Here is a 21,421-nt window from a genome sequence, read left to right as displayed (position 1 = left end):
ATGTTTTGTACACTCAGTGTAGTTTCAACTGCAGTATCTGTGCTATATGTCCACAACAGCACTCACCTACACAGTGACCTAGCTACAGTTGTTAAATGTGCTCAAAACAAACTGTACTTCCACATCAGAGAAGAAGAAAAAAAATTGTCACTGTCTGTGAAGCTGGCGGGGTTTAAAGATACAGCAGATACACCTTCCAGTCACAGCTAATGGCTTAAACCCAAAGAGCCAACTGCTCAACATAGTATTATTCACCTAGGCATGACCATCTGCTGACTACATTGACAATGTTTCTCTCTGTGACACAGCCGATACAAAGAGACTGAGGAGAACTACTGCTCTGTATGAGTCTCCTATCTCTGCTTTAACTTAATGAAACTCTACAGAATCCTTCCCAAGACATCAGGTCAGGAGAACAGGGACCACCGAGCTCCGTGAGCTCTCCAGAGCCAGTCCAGATCCCCAAACCAGGCAGGGACTTAAACAGAACTCTCACGGCCCAGGCAGAGCCTTGATCCTGGGCATGAACCCAGTCCAGCCCAGAGGCAGAGCCCTGACACTGGAGCACTAGAGGCAACAGTTAAATAATGATAGAGGGATAAACGGAGGGTCAGGGAGGAAAGAGAAAGGGGGGAAGGGTGATTCAGTTGGAGAGAGAGAGAGAGAGAGAGAGAGAGAGAGAGAGAGACGTATTCATAAAGTTCCTCAGAGTAGAGAAGGAGTGCTGATCTAGGATATACAGTTGAAGTCGGATGTTTACATACACCTTAGCCAAATACATTTAAAATCAGTTTTTCACAATTCCTGACATTTAATCCTAGTAAAAATTCTGTCTTCGGTCAGGTCAGTTAGTATCACCACTTTATTTTAAGAATGTGAAATGTCAGAATAATAGTAGAGATAATTATTTATTTCAGCTTGTATTTCTTTCATCACATTCCCAGTGGGTCAGAAGTTTACATTCACTCAATTAGTATTTGGTAGCATTGCCTTTAAATTGTTTAACTTGGGTCAAACGTTTTCTGGTAGCCTTCCACAAGCTTCCCACAATAAGTTGGGTGAATTTTGGCCCATTCCACCTGACAGAGCTCATGTAACTGAGTCAGGTTTGTAGGCCTCCTTGCTCGCACACGCTTTTTCAGTTCTGCCCACACATTTTCTATAGGATTGAGGTCAGGGCTTTGTGATGGCCACTCCAATACCTTGATTTTGTTGTCCTTAAGCCATTTTGCCACAACTTTGGAAGTATGCTTGGGGTCATTGTCCATTTGGAAGCCCATTTGCGAACAAGCTTTAACTTCCTGACTGATGTCTTGAGATGTTGCTTCAATATATCCACATCATTTTCCTTCCTCATGATGCCATCTATTTTGTGATGTGCACCAGTCCCTCCTGCAGCAAAGCACCCCCGCAGCATGATGCTGCCACCCCCGTGCTTCACGGTTGGGATGGTGTTCTTCGGCTTGCAATCAACCCCCTTTTTCCTCCAAACATAATGATGGTCACTATGGCCAAAGAGTTGTTTCATCAGACCAGAGGACATTTCTCCAAAAAGTACAATCTTTGTCCACACGTGCAGTTGCAAACCATAGTCTGGCTTTTTTATGGCGGTTTTGGAGCAGTGGCTTCTTCCTTGCTGAGCGGCCTTTCAGGTTATGTCAACATAGGACTTGTTTTACTGTGGATATAGATAATTTTGTACCAGTTTCCTCCAGCATCTTCACAAGGTCCTTTGCTGTTGTTCTGGGATTGATTTGCACCAAAGTACGTTCATCTCTAGGAGAAAGAACGCGTCTCCTTCCTGAGCAGTATGACGGCTGCGTGGTCCAATGGTGTTTATACTTGCGTACTATTGTTTGTAGAGATGAACGTGGTACCTTCAGGCATTTGGAAATTGCTCCCAAGGATGAACCAGACTTGTGGAGGTCTACAATTTTCTTTCTGAGGTCTTGGCTGATTTCTTTTGATTTTCCCATGATGTCAAGCAAAGAGGCACTGAGTTTGAAGGTAGGCCTTGAAATACATCCACAGGTACACCTCCAATTGACTAAAATGATGTCAATTAGTCTATCAGAAGCTTCTAAATCCATGACATCATTTTCTGGAATTTTCCAAGCTGTTTACAGGCACAGTCAACTTAGTGTATGTAAACTTCTGACCCACTGGAATTGTGATACAGTGAATTATAAGTGAAATAATCTGTCTGTAAACAATTGTTGGAAAAATGACTTGTGTCATGTACAAAGTAGAAAATTTAACAAGAAATTTGTGGAGTGGTTGAAATACGAGTTTTAATGACTCCAACCTAAGTGTATGTAAACTTCCGACTTCAACTGTAGGTTTTGCCTTTTAAATCATAATGAAAAATATTACGTGGACAGGAGCGACCTGACCCTGGACCAGCACTCCTACACTGAGATGCAGGTTGGCATTTATTGGGATGACTCATGTACTGGATGCAGCTCTGGATGCTAAAGGATGGAGAGAGATGAAAGATTTCTCTATGCACGTATGCCCGGGTGCAGGTGTGTGGGCATAGGGGTGTCTGTGTGTGCGTGCATACGTTTGTGTGTGTGTGGTGTGTGTGTTTGTTTGGGGGGGGTTGATACCCACATAGCTGAACAACTAGTGCAATATACAGCTGTGTACATCCGTGTGATCAACTAAAACCCCCAGTGCCTATACCTACGCCCTGATGAGACATGTTATCCCTGTCCAGAAAACACAGACAACCTCTGGGTTATGAGGAAGAACATAGCTCCAGCCAATGAACAAATGAAGTTAGGAGACAGCACAGGAGTTGAATAATACCATTTTATTGTAAATAATAATGAAAAAAAGCTATTCATTTTGGTAGCAGTTCCACCACCTATAAAACATCCCAACTCAGTCAGCCCTATACAACATGCTTACATCTCCCTTTCAAGTGCTTTGACAAGTGGTGGGCAATCTTACCCTGCAGGGTCCAGTGTAGGTACAGACCATGAAGTGTAGCCATCACCAATCATCTTATTACTTACACTTAATTGCTGCTCTCAGAATCACAAACACAGAAGTGGTAAGGCTACGGTAATAACAACTAAATTAAATCACATAAGACACGATGTAGAGCATTAGAGTCAATTGTCAACGCTCACTTTTCTTTCTTAAAGCAGCAGACGAGTATGGTCCCTCCTATCAGAAGCAGTGAAGCAGCCCACCTACTGAGTTCAGCTGAAAACATGAGGGCATTACTCCGCAGGAAGTTGTCAGGTTCCAAGTTTTGTGTAAAGTCGAAGGCAACAAAGGAGGTAATGATCAGCTGGGCTATACCAGCCATGATGAACAATATTCCGACAAAGTTAATCGCTTCAGCTTTAGACATATTCCTCTTGATGCAGTTAGTGCACTTTGATCTGTAGAGGAAGAATATCAGCCCTAAAAATAATATCAGCCCGAGGGTAATGGAGAAGAAGTATAAAACCAGTTTCCTTCTGTATTGCGGAAGGTCTAACATCCCTAAAGCACAAGCACAGGGCACCATGGAGATTATCCATCCTATGACCCCCGTGGTGATGCCTGCGACCTCTGATCCACTTGTATACAGAGTTCTGCTAAGTATGGCCCCTCCAATCAGGAGAAAGGCTGCACCCACCCAGCCGATGTAGAGCGCTCCCCCCAGTTCCCTCTTCACTCCGAACAACAATTTGGAGGAGTCGCTGATGATTGCCCTGGCCTTCCAGGAGACAGGAATGAGGATGAGTATTCCGGCCAGGATGGAGAATATTCCCTTAATGTAGTTAATGCTCTTGTCCCCGACCATAGAGACCATGACCCCCAGAAACCCCAAGATAATAGCGATGATGTTCATGGCTCTGGCGGCCTGCAGGTTGAAGCTCCATACAGAGCTTAGCATGGAGTCGTAGACCTCACACTGCATCTGGCACGTGCTCCTTTTCACACAGCTCATCCACAGGCCGTCCCAGACCACCTCCGTGGTGCCAAAGTTAGCTGCTATGAAAGTTGTCTCCATCCAGGTGGGGAGTGCACACACTAAAATGGTGGTGATTAATCCTATGACTCCCAGGGCAATGCGCATGATCTCCATGCCCATCGACATACTGGGTCCCTGGGTGCGTATCGCTACACCTGCCCTTCCTGGAGGAACAAGTATGTGACTCAACAAAGACATTCCAAAACAGCAGAGATGTTGAACTTCCAGAGGAGATCCTGGAGCTATGGCACCTTCAGTCTTTACAAAGTTCTAGAACAGCAGATTCTTACACTCTGCAGTTTGCTGCTGAGATCTTCTGTAAGATAAGAGAACTGAACCACTCAGTAGACCTCTATATCTGTTCAATGGAAACATAACCTATTACTACAGATTTGGGTCAGTATGTGGTTGAACTAGTGCAATATACAGCTGTTTTTTCCTGGTCTATTTAAGTTACTGTTACATAGAAAAGTATTTCCACCAGTATGTTTTACCAAAATGACAGATTAGTGTGCGTGTGTGTGCATGCGTGCCTGCATGTTAGTGCATGTGTGTGTCTGCATTTGTGCGCGCGTGTTTGTTTGTCTGTCTGCATGCGTGCGTGTCTGTCTACGTGTGTGTGTCTGTTTGTTTGTGTTGAGGTGTTTGTATGATACAAAGGAGACATTTCCCTCCCTGAAAAAGCTATCTGATACACAACACAAATTGCTATGAATGCCATTGAACTGTGAGATAAAGAAAGCATTATATGTCCATTTCACAAGGTCGCAGAGCTCAACTGAAAACATTTCAATAGCAGAAGCATGGTCTAAAGTCATTGACGCCCACACCAGACACACACACACACACACACACCTCCCATTCAGAGTCGCTGTCGATGACCTGCTGATGGGAGGCTGAGAAATCATTTACGGCAGGGTCCGTCATGATCTAAGCACTCCAGAGGCCAGAGCAATCAAGCACAGAGCAATATCCTGGTCTGTGTCCCAAATGGCACACGATCCCCTACATAGAGCACTACCTTTGACCAGAGCCCTATGGGCAAAAGCAGTGTATTGTGTAGGGAATAGGGTGGCATTTGGGACGCAGCCCTTTCAGCCAATCACAGCAAAGGTAAACAATTCCAATCACCTTTTGACTCGATATTTCCAGGTACCTCCATTACCATGGCAACAATCGAATGAGAAGGGAGGGGTTTACCTGCTCCCCCAACGGACATTTACCATGCCCCCCACCCCCCAATGGACATTTATCATTGTTACAGTTGTAAATATGTATATATTATTATTATTATTATTATTATTATTATTATTATTATTATTATTATTTGTTATTGTTTTATACACTTCTCTTTGACCTGCTCTGTTGGATCTTAAGAATGTCACTGTACCTTGCGATTACATCTGCGACCCTGTGCATGTGACTAATAAACTCTAATCTAAATCTAATCCTTAACCCAGGTGATGGACAGCAGGAAAACCATAGCAGCAGTATAATCTAGGCAGTGGGCTTCACTGTACACTAATGTAGTGACTAAACATTCTAATGTAGTAACTGAACATTCTAATGCAGTAACTGAACATTCTACGTTCCAAGGTTACCGTTCTGTGTAGGGTTGGGTTTAATTCCTTTTTAATTCCAACAATTTAGGAAGAATACTGAATTGCAATGTAACTAACCCAACCTGGATTCTGTCTTTGACTACTCATCTGCCCCCTCTAATCAATGGTAAAGAGCAACATGTTCCTGTTATAGCCTGATCTATAAATGAGAGAACAAGCTGTGGCTTTAACAAGAACATGACAAAAAATCTAACAAGAGGGAAGAAAACACACAGAGCATTGTTCCTTCACTTTGAAGTGGAAATAGCATCAAATCATATTGCCTGGTTCTCCACCACCTAATAGAATCACAATGGGCTTGACTAAAAAACTACCTTTCTGAGCCCAGTAGAGAAATGAATGTTCTATGTTTTCTATATCAAGGTTCATGCAGTATGAGAATGAACAAAAGCCACAACTGTGCCCATTCTATGAGAAATAGTGAAACATAGAAATATAATTACTAGAATAACAATTCCACTCATTCTATTTCTATGGTGTGAATCAAAAGGTTTTACAGGCTGGATGAGATCATGTAGAGCAGGGTTCCTGGTGGGCATAACAGACTGTAAAAAACACAAGGAAATAAGCACCAAGTGATTTAAATTTAAGAAATATGTTCCCAAGTATTCCCAGGTGTAATAGAGGGAGATGACATGATCGTATATAAGGTTTGAAATGATTATGTTTTAGTCAAATACAGTGGGGGAAAAAAGTATTTAGTCAGCCACCAATTGTGCAAGTTCTCCCACTTAAAAAGAAGAGAGGCCTGTAATTTTCATCATAGGTACACGTCAACTATGACAGACAAATTGAGAAAAAAAAATCCAGAAAATCACATTGTAGGATTTTTAATTAATTTATTTGCAAATTATGGTGGAAAATAAGTATTTGGTCACCTACAAACAAGCAAGATTTCTGGCTCTCACAGACCTGTAACTTCTTCTTTAAGAGGCTCCTCTGTCCTCCACTCGTTACCTGTATTAATGGCACCTGTTTGAACTTGTTATCAGTATAAAAGACACCTGTCCACAACCTCAAACAGTCACACTCCAAACTCCACTATGGCCAAGACCAAAGAGCTGTCAAAGGACACCAGAAACAAAATTGTAGACCTGCACCAGGCTGGGAAGACTGAATCTGCAATAGGTAAGCAGCTTGGTTTGAAGAAATCAACTGTGGGAGCAATTATTAGGAAATGGAAGACATACAAGACCACTGATAATCTCCCTCGATCTGGGGCTCCACGCAAGATCTCACCCCGTGGGGTCAAAATGATCACAAGAACGGTGAGCAAAAATCCCAGAACCACACGGGGGGACCTAGTGAATGACTTGCAGAGAGCTGGGACCAAAGTAACAAAGCCTACCATCAGTAACACACTACGCCGCCAGGGACTCAAATCCTGCAGTGCCAGACGTGTCCCCCCTGCTTAAGCCAGTACATGTCCAGGCCCGTCTGAAGTTTGCTAGAGTGCATTTGGATGATCCAGAAGAGGATTGGGAGAATGTCATATGGTCAGATGAAACCAAAAAGGACTTTTTGGTAAAAACTCAACTCGTCGTGTTTGGAGGACAAAGAATGCTGAGTTGCATCCAAAGAACACCATACCTACTGTGAAGCATGGGGGTGGAAACATCATACTTTGGGGCTGTTTTTCTGCAAAGGGACCAGGACGACTGATCCGTGTAAAGGAAAGAATGAATGGGGCCATGTATCGTGAGATTTTGAGTGAAAACCTCCTTCCATCAGCAAGGGCATTGAAGATGAAACGTGGCTGGGTCTTTCAGCATGACAATCATCCCAAACACACCGCCCGGGCAACGAAGGAGTGGCTTCGTAAGAAGCATTTCAAGGTTTCTGGAGTGGCCTAGCCAGTCTCCAGATCTCAACCCCATAGACAATCTTTGGAGGGAGTTGAAAGTCCGTGTTGCCCAGCGACAGCCCCAAAACATCACTGCTCTAGAGGAGATCTGCATGGAGAAATGGGCCAAAATACCAGCAACAGTGTGTGAAAACCTTGTGAAGATTTACAGAAAACGTTTGACCTGTGTCATTGCCAACAAAGGGTATATAACAAAGTATTGAGAAACTTTTGTTATTGACCAAATACTTATTTTCCACCATAATTTGCAAATAAATTCATAAAAAATCCTACAATGTGATTTTCTGGATTTTTTTTCCTCAATTTGTCTGTCATAGTTGACGTGTACCTATGATGAAAATTACAGGCCTCTCTCATCTTTTTAAGTGGGAGAACTTGCACAATTGGTGGCTGACTAAATACTTTTTTCCCCCACTGTATAATATCTGTTTGGGCTTCTTGCGGTCAATTTGCAGTCTACAAATTATTTGTAATTATGTTCCGGCCCCCCGACCATCCGCTCATGAAAAAAAAAAAAAAAAGTATGCGGCTGAATCTAGTAGATGATCCCTGCTCTAGAGGAACTGTTGTACTGTAACAAGAGGCCAAGCAGAGGGGAGCCAGGGAGAACCTTGAGGGCAATAATTAGAAACACAATGGCATTGAAATATAATTTATTTAATAGGATTAAATGGAATTGTCCATTCTAGAGGAATTGTATTTCTATGGTGTAACTCAAAGGTTTTACAAGCTGGATGAGATCCTGTAGAGGAACGGTTTAACAAGAGGCCATTCAGAGGAGAGCCAGGGAGAACCTTGAGGGTGAAAATACACTGCTCAAAAAAATTAAAAGGGAACACTTAAACAACACAATGTAACTCCAAGTCAATCACACTTCTGTGAAATCAAACTGTCCACTTAGGAAGCAACACTGATTGACAATACATTTCACATGGTGTTGTGCAAATGGAATAGACAACAGGTGGAAATTATAGGCAATTAGCAAGACACCCCCAATAAAGAAGTGGTTCTGCAGGTGGTGACCACAGACCACTTCTCAGTTCCTATGCTTCCTGGCTGATGTTTTGGTCACTTTTGAATGCTGGTGGTGCTTTCACTCTAGTGGTAGCATGAGACGGAGTCTACAACCCACACAAGTGGCTCAGTTAGTGCAGCTCATCCAGGATGGCACATCAATGCGAGCTGTGGCAAGAAGGTTTGCTGTGTCTGTCAGCGTAGTGTCCAGAGCATGGAGGCGCTACCAGGAGACAGGCCAGTACATCAGGAGACGTGGAGGAGGCCGTAGGAGGGCAACAACCCCAGGACCGCTACCTCCGCCTTTGTGCAAGGAGGAGCAGGAGGAGCACTGCCAGAGCCCTGCACAATGACCTCCAGCTGGCCACAAATGTGCATGTGTCTGCTCAAATGGTCAGAAACAGACTCCATGAGGGTGGTATGAGGGCCCGACGTCCCCAGGTGGGGGTTGTGCTTACAGCCCAACACCGTGCAGGACGTTTGGCATTTGCCAGAGAACACCAAGATTGGCAAATTCGCCAATGGCGCCCTGTGCTCTTCACAGATGAACGCAGGTTCACACTGAGCACATGTGACAGACGTGACAGAGTCTGGAGACGCCGTGGAGAACGTTCTGCTGCCTGCAACATCCTCCAGCATGACCGGTTTGGCGGTGGGTCAGTCATGGTGTGGGGTGGCATTTATTTGGGGGGCCGCACAGCCCTCCATGTGCTCGCCAGAGGTAGCCTGACTGCCATTAGGTACCGAGATGAGATCCTCAGACCCCTTGTGAAACCATATGCTGGTGCGGTTGGCCCTGGGTTCCTCCTAATGCAAGACAATGCTAGACCTCATGTGGCTGGAGTGTGTCAGCAGTTCCTGCAAGAGGAAGGCATTGATGCTATGGACCGCCCGTTCCCCAGACCTGAATCCAATTGAGCACATCTGGGACATCATGTCTCGCTCCATCCACCAACGCCACGTTGCACCACAGACTGTCCAGGAGTTGGCGGATGCTTTAGTCCAGGTCTGGGAGGAGATCCCTCAGGAGACCATCCGCCACCACATCAGGAGCATGCCCAGACGTTGTAGGGAGGTCATACAGGCACGTGGAGGCCACACACACTACTGAGCCTCATTTTGACTTGTTTTAAGGACATTACATCAAAGTTGGATCAGCCTGTAGTGTGGTTTTCCACTTTAATTTTGAGGGTGACTCCAAATCCAGACCTCCATGGGTTGATAAATTTGATTTCCATTGATAATTTGTGTGTGATTTTGTTGTCAGCACATTCAACTATGTAAAAAAAAAGTATTTAATAAGATGATTTCATTCATTCAGATGTAGGATGTGTTGTTTAAGTGTTTTTTTGAGCAGTGTATAATCATTCAGGTCTCACAGCGCAGCGCCACAACACAATTAAATAATCAATTAATCAATATGACATGAGCAGTAAGCCTTTTTGTTATGAGTTCAGAGCTGCTGTGGCTTGCCAGATAACGCTAGGGCATCAGGGTGACTACTCTAAAGGAAAGGCTTTAGCTTGCACGTGCCTTGAGTCTATAGAGTCTGCAGTTAAACAGAAACAAGATGAACAAAAGCAGCGCAGTAGTATGATGTCAAGAAGCAATACATAAATACAATGAAGGAGAAACCAACCACACACACGCGCAAATGCAGGCACACATACGCACACACACACCACAGGAGGTTGGTGGCACCTTAATTGGGGAGGACGGGCTCGTGGTAATGGCTGGAGCGGAATAGGTGGAATGGTATCAAATACTTCAAACACATGGTTTCCATGTGTTTAATGCCTTTCCATTTGCTCCGTTCCGGCCGTTATTGTGAGCCATCCTCCCCTCAGCAGCCTCCACTGATACACAACCCCCCCCCGCCCCCCCAGACACATTGGAGATTAAATTCCAGAACCCAGACTCATTCCTAGATGCATTTCTCTCTGCCCATGGGGTGCCATGAATCTGGCGCAGGAGAGGAGATGCCCGTCAGCAGGGGAAGGTTCCTAAATGAAAGCAAGTCAAACTAATTTAAGAATCGATGTGTCTTCTAGAGAGACTGGTATCCACAGAGGAAACACTTCCAGCCGGAGGGCTTAAAGACACAGGAAAATAACTGTTCTGGAAAAAAATCTATTAAAAGTTCAGCCAGGAATGGCCCCATTTTAAGTACAAATATGAGGTATGAGGGACATCGATTGAATCTTACTCTTTTCATAGAAAACGTGTGTGTGTGTGTGTGTGTGTGTGTGTACTCGTGTGTGTTTGTCCATGTATTATCCATCCCCACTCACCCTGAAGTCGATACCCACAGTAGAGATGAAGCTTCCTGCCAGGAAGGCTCCGTCTTTGAAGCGCACCAACAGACAGGTCTTCCCCACCCCGGAGTCTCCCACCAGCATCACCTACAGCACAGCAAGAGGGACAAACTGAATGAAGTTTCTTTTAACACATCCCAAAATAATGATGGAAGCTGCACAAAGGAAGGTCAAACAGTGAGTGAACATTCCCTTTGTCTCAATGTAAAGGGACAAACTGAACATGACAGGTTCCAGCGCACATCCCCAGAGAGACAAAACAGTCCAATAATCTTTCAACACAACCCCCACACTCTCCTCCCTCATACCGTCCCTGGTCCCAACATATTGGATTGTTCCAGCCACGTTGTTCCAGACATGTTTCTCCAGACACATTGTTCTAGACATGTTGTTCCAGCCATGTTTCTATCCTCAGACTCCTGTACACCAGTGGTTCTCAAAAACATTTTTTGTTTACTCCAATCACATTTTACTCTGCCTGAAGTACCCCCCTCATCTGCAACTGAGTACCCCCTGTGGATAGGACAGGTACCCCATGGGGTACTCCAGGTTAAGAATCACTGCTGTACACAATGGCTATGTCCACTACAGGAGATATCAGACCTCTAACCAGACAACCATTATAACTCTATTCACTTAAGAGACAGACCCAAAGTCACACAATAACACAGCTAGACATTAGGAACACAAGTGGCCATAAGGAAGTCACCTAGACATTATTGCACATCTGGTCATTTGTTTTGTTTAGAATTACTATCAGATTCTCATTAAAACCTTGATTATCATAACTGGATTAAAGAGCTCTGTCTCGACATCTTGGTATCTGGCCAGTAGGGATGAGAGCGTGACTGGGCATCTGGACATTAGGTTGTCCTCTTAATCTTGGCCAGATAGCAATGCTGAATTCTGTGCCTGTGTCTGTGTGTGTCTGCATGCGCGAGGGTCCTGCTGCACACATTACTCTCTTTCCGGCGCCTGATGACGTTATAGGGTTGATGTGGTTAGTGTTATCAGGTTAGCTGGAGGACCACAGGGGCCCGGGGCCTCAGTCTGAAGGATTATCATGTCATCCCAGGAGGGGAGGATGATGGAGGGAGAGATGGAGGGGTGATGGAGGGAGGGATGATGAGGGAGAGATGCAGTAGAGATCCAGCCAGGTCAGGTCAGGTTGATAAAATCTCAGCGGCATCTTCATTCCTCTCATCTTCTCTCCTGTTCCCACATCCTCTCTTATCCTTATCTACCCCTCTTCTCTCCTCCCCTCTCATGTTCCCACATCCTCATCTACCCCTCTTCTCTCCTCCCCCCTCATCTCCTCCTCTGTTCCTTCATCCTCTCTTCTCTCCTATCCTATCCACTGTATTTTACTCTGTCTCCCTCTTAAACAGCAGTATTTTAACAGACCCAGGCAGAGTGAATAGAGCAGGAAGTGAAGTACCCTGTTTTTCCTCTGTTAAATCATCTCCCAGACTATCTGCTGCTCCACAGAGTGTACGGTGAGTGCCATATCAAATCAAATTTTATTTGTCACATGCGCCGAATAGAACAGTGAAATGCTTACTTACAAGCCCTTAACCAACAATGCAGTTAAGAAAGAATACCAAAAAAATAAATATACACACACACACACACACACAATATAAAATACTAAATAAAAGTACCAAATAATTAAAGTGAAGCAGTAAAAATAACAATAGCGAGGATATATACAGGGGGTACCGGTACCGAGTCAATGTGCGGGGGCACCGGTTAGTCGAGATAATTGAGGTAATATGTATATGTAGGTAGAGTTATTAAAGTGACTACGCATAGATAATAAACAGGGGGGGGGGGGCTTCAGATGTTCAGGAATCTTATGGATTGGGGGTAGAAGCTGTTTAGAAGCCTCTTGGACCTAGACTTGGCGCCCAGGTACCGCTTGCCGTGCGGTAGCAGAGAGAACAGTCTATGACTAGGGTGGATGGAGTCTTTGACAATTTTTAGGGCCTTCCTCTGACACCACCTGGTATAGAGGTCCTGGATGGCAGGAAGCTTGGCCCCAGTGATGTACTGGGCCGTACGCACTACCCTCTGTAGTGCCTTGCGGTCGGAGGCCGAGCAGTTGCCATACCCAGGCAGTGATGCAACCAGTCAGGATGCTCTCGATGGTGCAGCTGTAGAACCTTTTGAGGATCTGAGGATCCATGCCAAATATTTTCAGCCTCCTTGGGAGGAATACGTTTTGTCATTCCCTCTTCACGACTGTCTTGGTGAGCTTGGACCATGTTAGTTTGTTGGTGATGTGGACACCAAGGAACTTGAAGCTCTCAACCTGCTCCACTACAGCCCGGTCGATGAGAATGGGGGCGTGCTCGGTCCTTTTCTTTTTCCTGTAGTCCACAATCATCTCCTTTGTCTTGATCACGTTGAGGGAGAGGCCAGGTCTCTGACCTCCTCCCTATAGGCTGTCTCGTCGTTGATCAGGCCTACCCCTGTTGTGTCGTCGGCAAACTTAATGATGGTGTTGGAGTCGTGCCTGGCCATGCAGTCATGGGTGAACAGGGAGTACAGGAGGGGACTGAGCACGCACCCCTGAGGGGCCCCCGTGTTGAGGATCAGCATGGCAGATGTGTTGTTACCTACCCTTACCACCTGGGGGCGGCCCGTCAGGAAGTCCAGGATCCAGTTGCAGAGGGAGGTGTTTAGTCCCAGGGTCTTTAGCTTAGTGATGAGCTTTGAGGGCACTATGGTGTTGAACGCTGAGCTGTAGTCAATGAATAGCATTCTTACATAGGGGTTCCTTTTGTCCAGGTGGGAAAGGGCAGTGTGGAGTGCAATAGAGATTGCATCATCTGTGGATCTGTTGGGGCGGTATGCAAATTGGAGTGGGTCTAGGGTTTCTGGAATAATGGTGTTAATGTGAGCCATGACCAGCCTTTCAAAGCACTTCATGGCTACAGACGTGAGTGCTACGGGTCGGTAGTCATTTAGGCAGGTTACCTTAGTGTTCTTGGGCACAGGGACTATGGTGGTCTGCTTGCAACATGTTGGTATTACAGACTCAGACAGGGAGAGGTTGAAAATGTCAGTGAAGACACTTGCCAGTTGGTCAGCGCATGCTCAGAGTACACGTCCTGGTAATCCTTGTGAATGTTGACCTGCTTAAAAGTCTTACTCACATCGGCTACGAAGAGCGTGATCACACAGTCGTCCAGAACAGCTGATGCTCTCATGCATGTTTCAGTTTTACTTGCCTCGAAGCGAGAATATAAGTAATTTAGCTTGTCTGGTATGCTCGTGTCACTGGGCAGCTCGCGGCTATGCTTCCCTTTGTAGTCTAATAGTTTGCTAGCCTTGCCACATCCGACGAGCGTCGGAGCCGGTGTAGTACGATTCGATCTTAGTCCTGTATTGAAGCTTTGCCTGTTTGATGGGTCGTCAGAGGGCATAGCGGGATTGCTTATAAGCTTCCGGGTTAGAGTACCGCTCCTTGAAAGCGGCAGCTCTACCTTTTAGCTCAGTGCGGACGTTGCCTGTAATCCATGGCTTCTGGTTTGGGTATGTACATACAGTCACTGTGGGGACGACGTCATCGATGCACTTATTGATGAAGCCAGTGACTGATGTGGTGTACTCATCAATGCCATCAGAAGAATCCCGGAACATATTCCAGTCTGTGCTAGCAAAACAGATCTGTAGCTTAGCATCTGCTTCATCTGACCACTTTTCTTATTGACCGAGTCACTGGTGCTTCCTGCTTTAGTTTTTGCTTGTAAGCAGGAATTATGGTCAGATTTGCCAAATGGAGGGTGAGGGAGAGCTTTGTACGCATCTCTGTGTGTGGAGTAAAGGTGGTCTAGAGTTTTTTTCCCCTCTGGTTGTACATTTAACATGCTGGTAGAAATGAGGTAAAATGGATTTAAATTTCCCTGCATTAAAGGCCCTGGCCACTAGGAGCGCCACCTCTGGATGAGCGTTTCCCTGTTTGCTTATGGCTGTATACAGTTCATGGAGTGCGGTCTTAGTGCCAGCATCGGTTTGAGGTGGTAAATAGACAGCTACGAAGAATATAGATGGTCTACAGCTTATCATGAGATACTCTACCTCAGGCGAGCAAAACCTTGAGGGTTAGAGACTTCCTTAGATATCGTGCACCAGCTGTTGTTTACAAATATACATAGACCGCCACCCCTTTACTTACCAGAGGCTGCTGTTCTATCCTGCCGATACAGTGTATAACCCGCCAGCTGTATGTTATTCATGTCTTCGTTCAGCCACGACTCGGTGAAACATAAGATAATACCGTTTTTAATGTCCCGTTGGTAGGATTACGTGCTTGTAGTTCATCCACTTTATTATCAAGCGATTGTAAATTGGCCAATAGTATCGATGGCAAAGACAGATTAGCCACTCATCGCCGGCTCCTTACCAGGCACACCGATCTCCTTCCGCGATCTCTCCTTTTCTTTCTACTGCGAATGAAGGGGATGAGGGCCCTGTCGGGTGTCTGGACCAAATCCCTCTCGTCCAACTCATTAAAGAAAAATTATTAGTCCAGTTCAAGGTCAGTAATCGCTGTTCTGATGTCCAGAAGCACTTTTCGGTCATAAGAGACGGCAGCAGCAACATTATGTACAAAATAAGTTACAAACAATGCGAAGAAACACAAAATAGCACGGTTGGTTAAGAGTCCATAAAACGGCAGCCATCCCCTCCGGCGCCATTACATTTGACATATCAGCTGTAATAAACCAGGTTCACCCCGGCCGCCAGCCCCTGCACGCTCCTCATATGCTGAAATACAACAGTGAATCCAATGGCGCTCCGCAAATCAAACCCTTTTGTAGGGTGCAGGCTACATCTCACTCGGGGGCCAGGTTTTCATCAGCACATAGTGAACTGAACTTCTCTCTGAACAGTCATGTTTGAGTCAGTGATTTGAAGGAAGAACATTGGTGTTAGGAGTTTTTTCCCCCCCACTGGTATTAGCCATTGTTTCAACTGATATTCCACTCAAACTGAACTCATCATCATCATCACAGTTTTTGCTCTGTACTGAAAGTGCACCATCTTGTGACATGCACATTGTTTTGGGATTGTATTAAGAGTGGAAAAATTTACAAAATAGAGTTTTTAAGTGAAGTGATCCTTTAAGGCTCTCTTTGTTTTGGGCTTGAATTATGTATTTAACACCCGAACATCCTAAAGTTGGTATAATGCTTGTGAGCTCAACTGAGGTGAGCAATGTATGAAATGCTACAAATGAGCTACACTATGCCAGTATTTCTGGGTAATGGTCTTGAGGATGCCAAATTGAATGACAGCCTCCGCATTTTCTAAATCTGCAAGTCTCTCCGGGGGTTGGGTTGTTGCTCTAGGCCTATCCTTTTCAATTTCCTCCATGCGAAAAAAGGAAGGGTTGATACATTTCTAAATGACAAAAACAATAAAGGGTTTTGCGGTTGTGAGGCCCGTTGGACATTCCTGCAGTCAGCATGCCAACTGCACGTTCCCTCAAAACTTAACAAAATATAAATGCAACATGGAACAATTTCAAAGCTTTGACTGAGTTACAGTTAATATAAGGAAATCAGTCAATTGAAATAAATTAATTAGGCCCTAATCTATGGATTTCACATGACTGAGAATACAGATATGTATCTGTTGGTCACATACCTTACAAAAAGGTAGGGGCGTGGATCAGAAAACCAGTCAGTATCTGGTTTGACATCCATTTGCCTCATGTAGCGAGACATCTCCTTCGCATAGAATTGATCAGGCTGTTGATTGTGGCCTGTGGAATGTCGTACCACTCCTCTTCAATGGCTGTGCGAAGTTGCTGGATATTGGCGGGAACTGGAACATGCTGTCGTACACGTCAATCCAGAGCATCCCAAACATGCTCACTAGGTGACATGTCTGGTGAGTATGCAGGCCATGGAAGAACTGGGACATTTTCAGCTTCCAGGAATAGTGTACAGATCCTTCTGACATATGGCCATGCATTATCAAGCTGAAACATGAGGTGATGGCGGCAGATGAATGGTACAACAATGGGCCTCAGGATCTCGTCACGGTATCTCTGTGCATTCAAATTGCCATTGATAAAATGCAATTGTGCTTGTTGTCTGTAGCTTATGCCTGCCCATACCATAACCCCACTGCCACCACGGGGCACTCTGTTCACAACATTGACATCAGCAAACCACCCGCCCACACACACAGAGTTTGCGGTTGTGAGGCCGGTTGGACGTACTGCCAAATTCTCTAAAACGGAGGTGGCTTATGGTATAGAAATGAACATTCAATTCTCTGGCAAAAGCTCTGATGGACATTCCTGCAGTCGGCATGCCAATTGCGCACTCCCTCAAAACTTGAGATATCTGTGGCATTGTGTAATGATCATGCTGTTTAATCAGTTTATTGATATGCCACAACAGTCAGGTGGATGGATTATCTTGGCAAAGGCGAAATGCTCACTAAAAGGGATGTAAATAAATGTGTTAACAACATTTGAGATAAATAAGCTTTTTGTGCATATGGAAAATTTCAGGGATCTTATATTTCAGCTCATGAAACATGGGACCAACCCATTACATGTTACGTTTATATTTTTGTTCAGTATATCCTCACTCGTATTGGAGCAACAGGAGTGTATCAGAGAAATAGGCTACCATTCAGACAGCCTAACTAACAGTGACTCATCAACAGGATGGTGATTGGGAAGAAACCTGTCAATCAATCAGTTAAACTCTCTCTCTCATCAAAACACCACAACCTGTTCTTTAAAAACCATGTTGGTTCATCCTTACAACCACCACTTCCCTTTGTTTAAATAGTTGGTTCAGCCTAACAACCACCACTTCCCTTTGTTTAAATAGTTGGTTCAGCCTAACAACCACCACTTCCCTTTGTTTAAATAGTTGGTTCAGCCTAACAACCACCACTTCCCTTTGTTTAAATAGTTGGTTCAGCCTAACAACCACCACTTCCCTTTGTTTAAATAGTTGGTTCAGCCTAACAACCACCACTTCCTTTTGTTTAATCAATTGGCTCTTCCTAAAAGACATATTTGTATGGGAAAAGATATGCTACATTCAGAGGTAAATGTAGTAGAGAAATGACACTCAGCGGGGAATACAATATTTCCAATACTCAGAGATAAGAGAAAAACAGAAAACAAGCAACCAGTCATCACATCAAACAGTCACTTCAAAGACAGACGGGCACATCACCAGAAGGAGAGCCGGGGTAAGAGAGTTTGGCTGCACATTTAGGTATGGCACAGAAAGGGAGAGAGACAGAGAGATAGAGAGAGAGGGAGATGGAGAGAGGGGGGAGGAGAGGAAAATTATGAGAGGAGAGAGAAACAGAGAGACAGACATGGGCCCTGACAGTAAATCTTAGTAAGACAAAAATAATGGTGTTCCAAAAAAGGTCCAGTTGCCAGGACCACAAATACAAGTTCCATCTAGACACCGTTGCCCTAGAGCACACCATATTAGAGACATATTTCCCTTAGATTACAGAGATCCACAAAGAATTCGAAAACAAACCCAATTTTGTTAAACTCCCTTATCTGCTGGGTGAAAAACCACAGTGTGCCATCACAGCAGCAAGATTTGTGACCTGTTGCCACAAGAAAAGGGCAACCAGTGAAGAACAAACACCATTGTAAATACAACCCATATGTTTATTTATTTTCCCATTTGTACTTTAACTATTTGCACATTGTGACAACACTGTATATATACAAAATGACATTTGAAATGTCTTTATTCTTTTGGAACTTCTGAGTGTAATGTTTACTGTTAATATTTATTGTTTATTTCATTTTGGTTTACTATCTACTTCACTTGCTTTGGCAATGTTAACATACGTTTCCCATGCCAATAAAGCCCTTAAATTGAATTGAAATTGAATTGAGAGAGAGAGCGCACTTTGAAGCAGTGACAGGATGAATTCATACCCATCACAACCTGTTGATTAGCCTTAAGACTATATGGCTACACTAGTACACAGAAAACTGCCAATTAGAGAATAAATTCTGAGATTTGTTGGCTCTTGGTCCCATGTGACCTTCATTGGTTACTGAGGTGCTATCGATTGTCTTTAGTGACACAGCTGTGGCAGAGGGATTAGCTGGGTTTGATGAATGAGTGTTTTGTAGTCTTGTAAAACACCCCAGGCTTGACAAAGTGAACAGGAAAAGGTCACTGTGGTGATTAATGTTATACACAACATAACATTTACAACCCATTAGTCCTTTCAAACATGTAGGCTAACCTAGGTCTAGGCCTACTTGCTTGATGTGCATTCACACATGAAGACGACACCATTTTGTATACATCTGGCCCTTCATTGGACACTGTGTTAACAAACCTCCAAACGAGCTTCAATGCCATACAACACTCCTTCAGTAGCCTCCAACTGCTCTTAAACACTAGTAAAACTAAATGCATGCTCTTCAACCGAACGCTGCTTGCACCCGCCCACCCGACTAGAATCACTACTCTCGACGGGTCTGACCTAGAGTATGTGGACAACTACAAATATCTAGGTGTCTGGTTAGACTGTAAACTCTCCTTCCAGACTCACATTAAGAATCTCCAATCCAAAGTTAAATCTAGAATCGGTTTCCTATTTCGCAACAAAGCCTCCCTTCACTCATGCTGCCAAACATGCCCTCGTAAAACTGACTATCCTACCGATCCTTGACTTCGGCGATGTCATTTACAAAATAGCCTCCAACACTCTACTCAGCAAATTGGATGTAGTCTATCACAGTGCCATCCGTTTTGTCTCCAAAGCCCCATATACTACCCACCACTGTGACCTGTACGCTCTTGTTGGCTGGTCCTCACTACATATTCATCGCCAAACCCACTGGCTCCAGGCCATCTATAAATCACTGCTAGGCAAATCCCCGCCTTATCTTAGCTCATTGGTCACCATAGCAACACCCACCCGTAGTCTGCGCTCCAGCAGGTATATCTCACTGGTCATCCCCAAAGCCAACACCTCCTTTGGCCGCCATTCCTTCCAGTTCTCTGCTGCCAATGACTGGAACAAATTGCAAAAATCTCTGAAGCTGGAGACACTTATCTCCCTCACTAACTTTAAGCATCAGTTGTCAGAGCACCTTACCGATCACTGCACCTGTACACAGCCCATCTGAAATTAGCCCGCCCAACTACCTCATCCCTATATTGTTATTTATTTTGCTCATTTGTACGCCAGTATCTCTATTTGCACATCATCTCTTGCACATCTATCATTCCAGTGTTAATACTAATTGTAATTATTTTGCACTATAGCCTATTTATTGCCTTACCTCCGTAACTTGCTACATTTGCACACACTGTATATATCTTTATTTCTGTTGTATTTTTCACTTTGTTTTGTTTTACCCCATATGTAACTCTGTGTTGTTGTTTTTATCGCACTGCTTTGCTTTATCTTGGCCAGGTCGCAGTTGTAAATGAGAACTTGTTCTCAACTGGTTTACCTGGTTAAATAAAGGTGAAATAACAAATAAATAAAAAATAAAATAAAAAATAAACACATTACATTTATTATCTGTAGCCTATCAACCGGTCATCTGTAGCCTATCAACCGGTCATCTGTAGCCTATCAAACCTGTCATGATTATGCCACTAATATGTTATGATATATGTTGTTGAATCATAACAGCCTAACAAACTAGCAATATGCTGAGATAAAATAATGAAGTAACCTAATGTTATTGTTTACAAATTAAGGGCTATGCTCAGGTGCACTTACCTTGAATGCGATGTCATAAAACTCGCTGCTGTTGCTGAGTGAGGGTCTGCTCGGATCAACCACACCGTTCGCCTGCACCACGCTGCCGGTCCCTGCGGTGCACTTCCCACTTTTCCCGTTCTGTTTTCCGATGGGGCTGCCTGTCGTTGGGCTGGTGTTGGCGTTTTTGCCCTTACCCGCCTTTTTGCGGGACATTTTTTCACTCCAAGCAGTTAACAGTTTATAAGAAAGTGTGACGTTTGAGAGTGGCGCGAAAGATTTGAGCGCTTGCGCACGATAAACAAGTCAAATTATTCGTTTTTGTTTTAGAAGTTGTGCAGTGGGACTGAAATAAAAAAAATCCTTCCCGGTTTCACCTGCACGTTGAAATCATGCCTAGCGACACTTTCCTCATGTCACAATAAAACTTGAGTGAACGGTTCGACTTGCGTCTTCTCTCTGTAGAGCAAAAAGCACACTGCTAGGCTACCTCCTGAAACACAGCTGACTTGCACTCTTGTCCTGTTCAGGTTCCTCCCGCTTCTGCCTTGCCAATGATGATACTGGGCTTTCAGCAGCCTTTTCCAATAACAATAAGCAGCAGGCGTTATCAACAGCGACCAGCAAGCAACGCACGAACAAACGCCACCTTGCAAGACAAGCGAAGCTTTGCGCGCTGCTTGTAGGATTTATGAAACACTTTCAAAGGAGCACTGCATTTTAACAGCCATTCAGCACCATGAAAAGCGCCCATTCAAATAAATCCACCGGCTATCTGTAAAGTGGAGCAATATTAAGCTGTTTAGGCTGAAACAGTATATGTTTCTGGATAAGAGCGTCTGCTAAATGACTAAAATGTAAATGTAAATGAAAACAAACAATTATGATTCAT

The 21,421-nt window shown here is 44.3% G+C and overlaps 1 protein-coding gene across 1 annotated transcript in view; it reads right to left on the bottom strand.

Annotated features, from left to right (window-relative positions):
• Nucleotides 1–21,218, bottom strand: part of LOC121550673 (ras-related protein Rab-26-like) — a 130,032-nt gene extending 108,814 nt beyond the window's left edge. Inside the window, exons 1-2 of the mRNA XM_045221580.1 lie at nucleotides 20,551–21,218; nucleotides 10,765–10,875 (exon numbers count right to left, since the gene is read on the bottom strand). Of these exons, the coding sequence (XP_045077515.1) occupies nucleotides 10,765–10,875; nucleotides 20,551–20,745 (306 nt within the window). The 5' untranslated portion in view covers nucleotides 20,746–21,218. The remainder of the gene's footprint in view (nucleotides 1–10,764; nucleotides 10,876–20,550) is intronic.
• Nucleotides 21,219–21,421: the final 203 nt, after the last annotated feature.

This window comes from Coregonus clupeaformis, chromosome 7 (assembly GCF_020615455.1).
Source record: "Coregonus clupeaformis isolate EN_2021a chromosome 7, ASM2061545v1, whole genome shotgun sequence".
Classification (NCBI taxonomy): domain Eukaryota; kingdom Metazoa; phylum Chordata; class Actinopteri; order Salmoniformes; family Salmonidae; genus Coregonus; species Coregonus clupeaformis.
This window is presented reverse-complemented; position numbering and strand designations above follow the sequence as displayed.